This window comes from Calypte anna, chromosome 1, assembly GCF_003957555.1.
Source record: "Calypte anna isolate BGI_N300 chromosome 1, bCalAnn1_v1.p, whole genome shotgun sequence".
Taxonomy (NCBI): domain Eukaryota; kingdom Metazoa; phylum Chordata; class Aves; order Apodiformes; family Trochilidae; genus Calypte; species Calypte anna.
Window position 1 is genome coordinate 182,417,389 of NC_044244.1, and position 8,254 is coordinate 182,425,642.

The 8,254-nt window shown below is 40.5% G+C and overlaps 1 protein-coding gene across 1 annotated transcript in view; it reads left to right on the forward strand.

Annotated features, from left to right (window-relative positions):
- The window catches only part of CWF19L2 (CWF19 like cell cycle control factor 2), a 61,876-nt gene extending 55,142 nt beyond the window's left edge, over nucleotides 1-6,734 (forward strand). Inside the window, exons 16-18 of the mRNA XM_030450319.1 lie at nucleotides 411-491; nucleotides 3,190-3,291; nucleotides 6,162-6,734. Of these exons, the coding sequence (XP_030306179.1) occupies nucleotides 411-491; nucleotides 3,190-3,291; nucleotides 6,162-6,302 (324 nt within the window). The 3' untranslated portion in view covers nucleotides 6,303-6,734. The remainder of the gene's footprint in view (nucleotides 1-410; nucleotides 492-3,189; nucleotides 3,292-6,161) is intronic.
- The last annotated feature ends 1,520 nt before the right edge of the window (nucleotides 6,735-8,254 follow it).

An 8,254-nucleotide genomic window follows, 5' to 3' on the forward strand; every position in this document is an offset into this window, starting at 1 on the left:
GAGAAGGAGCTTTAAAGGCTTTTAAGGACAATCAGCCTTCTAAGCTGGGTTCTCAGGATACGAAAAACAGAAAAAAGGCCAATTTTTTGTAGTGAATTAATAAGTCTTGTGTTAGCCTAATGAAAGGAATGCAACCTTTTACTTGAGACTTGTTAGAGATAATTTGTGTCAGGAAAAAGTTAAATTTAAAAAAATAAAAGGATGAATAGAATTAAGTGAGATTGAGGATATTATATGATGCCTTTCTACAGTATGTAAATTCAGGAAATCAGAATGTTTGCCAAATTTAAAGTTACTTTGATAAGAAATAATTGGTACTTCCAAAGCAATGTACCTCACTAGATTGAAAATTACTTCTTTGCGTGCTGTATGAAGGACTGTTTTCACTTTTCAATAACATGATTTTACAGAAAGCTATAATGGAGTGTGATGAAGAGTGGTCTGTGAACAAGAAGTTAATTGATCTTTCTTCAAAAGATATCCGGAAATCTGTAAGTAGTGAAATGTATTGAACATGGAATTTCTCAGCAAATTCTCATTTTTTTTCATTATTAACTGTTTCAAAGAGAGAAGAAAGGAAACACATTTAGAATAGTGGATCAAGGGATGGCATAGGCATGATGAGAATTAAGATTCTGACTGAAATCCTCACTGATGTTAGGGAAAAGATTCTCATTTATTTCAGCAGTAGGTGGCCTGGGTTGCAAGCATTGGTTGAGAACAAAGCTGGTACTTTGAGGACCTGTACCAGCATAATTGGCTTGATTAACTTTAAGGATTAAGGTAGATCAAAGGTTTGCAAATTACTTTCCTGGAAAAAAATATGATGTGTCATTTTTATTAACCTAGAACAGCCTTTTGTGTTGCTAAGTTTTTGAAGCAAAAGTGTAAATACCATGAGTCTTTTTTTCTGTAACAGGGGAACAGTACTTTATCTGTCTCCTGAATACTAAACTGAAACATCTTTGTACATACAAATCTTAAAGGAATAATGCTGAAACTTTAGGATCAGAGATTGTTCCATCCTTTTAATATTAAAGTGAAAGATATTTGGTGTACAGACTTTATGATGAGTAATACTTTATTACTAGGTAGTAATAATACTTAATTTCTGGAAGTGTCTTTTATTAAATACAGCACCTTTGCACTAAAAAGATCCTAGTTTAGGAGGAAGAGGAGATGAGTTTTAAGAATGAGACATGAGGTCTGATGTGGCAAAGTCATTCACCTGGAAAATTTGGGTCTGGTTTGGGGCACAGTATTTTAAGACTGTTACAGGAGAGGTGAGCATAGGTTAGAAAACTTAACTAAAGAATTTGGTTTAGAGGTTCTGCGGTCTAGGAAAGCCTGAAATGTGATGTGATGGTAGTTTTCTGTATATAGAAGATTGTTTTAAGGAAAACAGTACTTAAATATTTACTAGTGCTATTGGGTACAGACAAGAAGGAATTTGTAGCAAGGACTTAGAGAAGACCTTAAACTTACGACAAATGTAAACAGAAAACAAAATAGAGATGTTTTGGGTATCTTCTGCTCATTGGTGTTTCAGAGCAGGGAAGGACAGCATCTATCAGAAATAAATCAAGTATAATTTTCTTGAAATGTGGTAGGCTGTCAGGATGTTGAATTCTTTAAGAATCTACTTAGCCATGCATTTTTGTGACTTTTATATACCCAGCTGAAGGTAGGCCAGTTTTCAGAGTAAGTCATGTAACTTCTCAAATACAGTACCTCTGAGTGTAAATTTTTATAGAGCTGTGTGATTTTAACATTACTGCAGAGTAAAGGAAATGCCTGTTGCCTTCAAGAGTACATGGGAGTATAGTTCAGAGACTGAGCTGAGGTTTGAGAACCTCAGATCCCCAAAGTTGGAGGATTGTATTAGGAGATGGTGGTGCCTGGAAGGAGGGTCAGATATGGCTGAGACATCATCTAATAGGGCAGATTGTGTGCAGAAATTGGGACTATGATGTCCAGAGGCAGAGCATAAGCCCTTGAACAGTGTGAAAACCATCTCTGCTGCTTCCTCTGCTCCCTGCAGCAAGGGAGCTGGGGGTGGGCAGCAGACTGGAAGGGGGGACAGCCAGGAGAGCTGACCCAGCAGCAACAGCCAAAACATCACCATGCTATCAACAGTGATTTAGTCACCAGTCCAAAGCTCAGCACCTGTGGGCTGCTCTGATGAAAATAAACCCTGTCCCAGCAGGACCCAAAACGTTGCTGGACATAAATAAGATGAAGCCGACATTTTACTTAAGATTTCAGCTGCTCACCCATTTTTTTATTATTTCTTTTTTTAGATAATTTAAAATGCTTTATTTATTGCTGTTCTACATTGCCTCTCTGTATTAAATCTTAATTATTTTAATGTGAACTTTCAGGCAATTTATGCAACTGTATAGAATATATGGAATTGTGAAAATTGTGCAGTTGTTTGAATTGTAATGGAGGAAATTTTTAGGTATTTAAGGCTTTGGTAAATCTTATCTGTACAGGAACTTCCTCAAAAATAAAAGAGTGGGCAATATCTTGTTGGGCTGAAACAGCAGAAATTACTTAAGAAATGCTACAACAAATGTGTCCTCTATCAGAGTGGAGGGTCTCTCCTTGTGCCAGGATAACCAGCATTTTCTCTTTAGGCTGACTGAATTGTTAAATTATCCAATTTGGCAAGTTAACAATAATTTCCAGTCACGTAGTGAGATTTTCTGTCGGAGTATTCTCCATAGAGGTGTTTTCCCTTCCCTGTGAGTATCAGTCTCTAGGTAAATACCCTGTTACCACACATCTTTTCTTTAATAAATGCAACCTGCTGGTGGTTGTTTTAAGATTTCTCCTCAACCCATGTAATTTGGAGACATGGAGTCAGGAAAGGATTTGCTCAATGTGCCTGCTGCTGCCTGGTCCCTCTCCATCTCTTACACAGGGCTGAGGCAGTGTCGTCTGGAGGGTCTTCCACCCAGCCATCAGCTGCTCAGTTTTCATTCTTTTTGTCTAATTGTGTGTTGTTCTTTCCACTTGCCTGTTTTACTGTTTGTCCGTCACAGATTTATACCAGACAAACCTGGTTTGAGAGAGGGTTTAAAATGTATCAACTGTAAAAGCACTTTTCAATTCATTAAGTTGTGGATAGATTAACTAAATGCCTACAGCCTGATAAACATCTAAAAATGCATTTTGTGTGTATAGGTTCCTAAAGGATTACCATACTTTTCTGTGGACTTTGGCCTTCAAGGAGGGTTTGCTCATGTCATTGAAGATCAAAACAAGTTCCCACATTACTTTGGAAAGGTATTGTTATGTAAAATATTAATTTTCCAGTTGTACTTTATTTTGTAAATTTTAAGTAATTAAAAAACATAGTGCCAGAACAGTCACTTTGATGTACCTTATTCCAATTTATTAGCCATCTTTTCTGGGTGAGTCATTGTAACTTAGTTTATTCAATAAAGGAATTATTGATTTCTTCACTTACTTAGAAGTGTGGTTCTATAGCCATGTTTCTTTTGAATTAATAGGAACTCTAGATTTTTGACATGTAGTCTTAATAGGTGAAAAAAATACTTGCATCTATTTAGAAGGAAGAAAATGGAAGAAAAAAAAAAGTCTCATTACCATAATGTTCTCAGGTGCACTGGCTTCTGGTTTTATAAATCAGGGTTGCATATACCCACGAATTTACAGAGAACTCCTAATATAATACATGTGTGGTTACATTACTCCATGTAGTATGGAGAGTATAGTACATACAGGAAGAGCTGCAATAAAATCTTCCTGTCTATACTCCTGTCACAGCAATCATTTATTGAAAGAGTCAATTTGTGAAAACATTAAGAGTGGATGGGGAGAAATATAACTTATTTTAAGAAGAGTTAATAGCAAATTGGGCAACTTTATTTTTTCTAAACTTATGTTCTCTTTCTAGCCACAAATGTGCGGATATATTAATAGTTTTCTATGTCAGGATATTTAGGTAGTGCATTGCTAAGTGAACACAACTATCTAAAAACCACAGTTCTAATTTTTTAATTGGTATATATTTCAGAATTTCCAGTTTTAATGAGTAGCACTGGAAGAAAACAGTGACAAATGATCTCATAATTTGAAATCATGTATTTCTACATTGTGGTAAAATAATGTTAAGTAATATCATCATAGAATCATAGAGTGTTTGGGTTGGAAGGGACCTTAAAGATCATCTAGTTTTAATCTCCCTGCATGTGCAGGGACACCTCCCTCCAGACCAGGTTGCTCAAGTGCCCATCCAACCTGGCCTTAAACACTTCCAGGGAGGGGGCAGCCACAACTTCCTTGGGCAACCTGTGCCAGTGTCTCACCACCCTCAAACTAAAGAATTTCTTCCTCATGTCTAACCTAAATCTCCCCTCTTCAAGTTTTAAACTATTTCCCCTTGTCCTCTCACTACACACCCATGTAAAAAGCCCTACCCCAGCTTTCTTGTAGGCCCCTTTCAGTTAAGGGGAGGTTGCTATAAGGTCACCACGGAGCCTCCTTTTCTCCAGGCTGAACATCTCAACTCCTTTTGCCTGTCTTCACAGGGGAGGTGCTCCAGCCCTCTGATCATTTTAGTGTCTCTCCTCTGGACATGTTCCAGGAGTTCTGTGTCCTTATACTGGGGACTCCAGAACTGGACACAGGTGGGGCCCTACAGGAGCAGAATAGAGGGGGAGAATCATCTCCCTCAACTGTCTGTCTGTTGTTGGGGAAACAGTTCAGAAATATACAGGTTGTGAGCAATCCTGACTTACTTCAATTTAGGCCACATTGGGCTAATGGTTATTGAGGCCTAGTTAGAGGCTTTCTGAGAATGAGCTACTGGGAAAGAGATAACTTAATTGGCAACAGAAGAGGAAAATAATTATGTGAGAAGAATCTTTCCGTGAGAATGGTATGTGTGGTTGGAATACAAAGCCACCTGCATGATAAGATGGTGTAAGCAAGACTTCTCTATATAAAGTGAGTGCAAGTTGTTAATAAACAATTTCATACAATCATATTGATGTGCACATGGAATCCTTAAGCCTCCGCAGACTGTTTTCCCACAGTCTGTGCTGCTTTTGATGCAGCCCAGAACATCGTTGGCTTTCTGAACTTCAAGCACACATTAATGGCTCATGCCACCAGGACACCCAAGTCCTTCTCCTCAGGGGTGTCCACAATCCTTTCTCCTCCAAACCTGTATTCATGCATGGGATTCAACAAGGCTGGGTCCTGCGCTTTGGCCACAACAACCCCATGGGGAGCTCCAGGCTGGGCACAGAGTGGCTGAGAGCAGCCAGGCAGAAAGGGACCTGGGAGTTTGGGTCAACAGGAAGCTGAACATGAGCCAGCAGTGTGCCCAGGTGGCCAAGAAGGCCAATGGCATCCTGGCCTGGATCAGGAACAGCGTGGCCAACAGGTCCAGGGAAGGGATTCTGCCCCTGTACTCAGCGCTGGTGAGGCCACAGCTTGAGTCCTGTGTCCAGTTCTGGGCCTCTCAGTTCAGGAAGGAGATTGAGGTGCTGGAGCAGGTCCAGAGAAGAGCAAGGAGGCTGTGAAGGGATCCAGCACAAGTGCTGTGAGGAAGGGCTGAGGGAGCTGGGGGTGTTCAGTCTGGAGAAGAGGAGGCTCAGGGGAGACCTCATCACTCTCTACAACTCCCTGAAAGGAGGGTGTAGCCAGGGAGGGGTTGGTCTCTTCTCCCAGGCAGCTGTCAGTAAAAGAAGAGGGCATGGACTTAAGCTCTGTCAGGGGAGGTTTAGGTTGGATATTAGGAAAAAATTCTTTACAGAGAGGGTGATCAGGCATTGGAATGGGCTGCCCAGGGAGGTGGTGGATTCTCTGTCCCTGGAGGTTTTCAAGAAGAGCCTGAATGTGGCACTCAGTGCCGTGGTCTGGTAACCACAGTGGTTGTGGATTAAGGGTTGGACTTGATGATCTCAGAGGTCCTTCCCAGCCTTGCTGATTTTGTGATTCTTTGATTGCCTCAACCCAGGTGCAGAACCTTGCACTTAGCCTTGTTGAACCTTATGCAGTTCGCATGAGTCCACTTCTCAAGCCTGTCAGGGTCTTTCTGGATGGCATCCACAGGGATAGTCATTTTGCAATAAATATGGTAACTTTGGTTTTATCATTGATCTATCTTTGTTCTACTTGCAAAGGAAATAATAGGTGGCATGCTGGACTTGGAACCACGGCTCTGGAAAAAAGGGATCAGACAGAATTTTGAGGAACAGAGGAAGAAGGTGTTGGAGTTTGCCCAGTGGTGGAAACCATATGACTTTACCAAAAAGAAAGAATGAGCACATCACTGAAGTCAAGGACTACATATGCCATACGTTTTATTAAAGGTTATTTCATATGTTAAGAACACCAGTGTTATGTATTGCTAATAAATTTTAAAACCAAGGATATTATTTAATGTCCATTTACCTGTTTCTGGTTTAGACACTGGATCACATTAATGTGCAAGCAAGGCAAACCACAAGTGTACAGTTTTTAGTTTTTGATTTTTTAACTGAGCCAAAAGAATACCATCCATGTGGCTACTGTAATTCTTCAAAATAGAGCTTTTGTTTTGGGGGGATTTTTGTAATCTTTGGGGCAACTATTTCTTTTAATGTTTTATTTGTGATAGAACCAGTACTTAATTAACCTGGTGACAGGTGACTTTTGTAGAAAATGATGTAAATTTTAAGAACATACTTTAGTACATCATTGCAGAAAGAAACTACAAAAAATTACTTTCTGATTTTTGAGTCCTTGTCTTCTTTAAGTTGAGGTCATTGCAGTAATATAAATGTTCCAGTGTGATGCGATGTGATTGATGAACCTCCTGCTGCCCCCCTGCACAAGAATTAATCCCATTTCCTGTTCTCTCTTTCAATGTGAATTCATGTTTTCAAGATGACCTATTGCACAAAGGATAATGAGGCAATCCATAGCTGATGGCAAATGGCAGCTTTAATGTTAACAGTTACTTATGATGACAATAAAAACAAAAAAGTACAAGAGAGGACCAAGGAAAAACACTCTCCAGCTGCCAGAAAAGAAGAAAATCTCAGGGATCTCCCCAGATGGATGTTCTCCCTGGGCATCCTCTCAGCAGGTGCTCTGCCGTATTGCTTTTATGATAATAACAGTACAGTTTTCATCAGGAAAGTCCCTGCTGATTGTTCCTGCTTGTGGTGCTGTTAGCAGTGATCAGAGCACATGCTGATCAGAGGTGAGAGTTGCATATTAATTGATTGTTCAGCCTTGTGCATGGATGGCACTGGGAAATGCCTGTCCACTATTTATATATTTGTACTGTCAGCCATGTTATTCACCAGGTTTTGTTTTTTCACTTGTGTAAAAATTACAAAATGGGGGTAGGAAAAAGTGAAGTGGGGAAAAGAGATTCTGCCAGCAATCTCAATTCCTGTTTCTGGGAAACCTGACACAGCAGGCTTGGGCTTCACAGGTGCAGAGCTGGGAGAACAGGATAGGTACAGAAGGACACAGGTGAAAACATTGCCAGGGCATTTTCCCAGAGGGGTAAGGGAAAGGGTGCAAACTCACAAACAAAAGACTGCAGTGCTACAGGGGGAAGGTTTTGAGTGGTAAGTGGCACTTAGCATAGCAGAAGGTAAACTATCCTGCAACTGTCCCAGCCTCCTTCCTGCTCTTTTGCTTAACCATTACCCTGTACAGCTCTTGCCTGTTGTGAACTCCTCAGTTAATAAATGGATCATTAAATAGACACCACACACACACACTAGGACAAGGAGGCAGATGAAATCTTCTACAAGCAGCTGGCTGAAGTCTCACTATTGCCAGCCCTTCTTCTGGCTGGGGACTTCAACCTCCCAGACATCTCCTGGAAATACAATACAGCAGAGAGCAGGTAGGATAGAAGGTTCCTTGAAAGGAACTTCCTAACAGCTGGTGAGAGCAGGCAAGGTGAACAGAGAAGGGCTGGTAGTGGATGTGAAGGAAGGTTGGAGGCTGTCTCAGGCACAGTGACCATGAGTTTGATGGAGTTCTACATTATTTGAGATACCAGAAGAGGGGGTAACAAAACCAATACCCTGGACTTCAGAAGGGCAAACTTTACCCTCTTCAGCAGTCTGCTGTGTGATTTGTACCATTTTTCACCTGCAATCCATGGATAAAAAGGCCAGTTCTGTTCTGTACTAGGTTTTGGTCTTCCTTTGACTATAGGGGAGATTACAGAGCAAAGAGGACATGAAATAGTAGCTTCTAGTAGTTACTT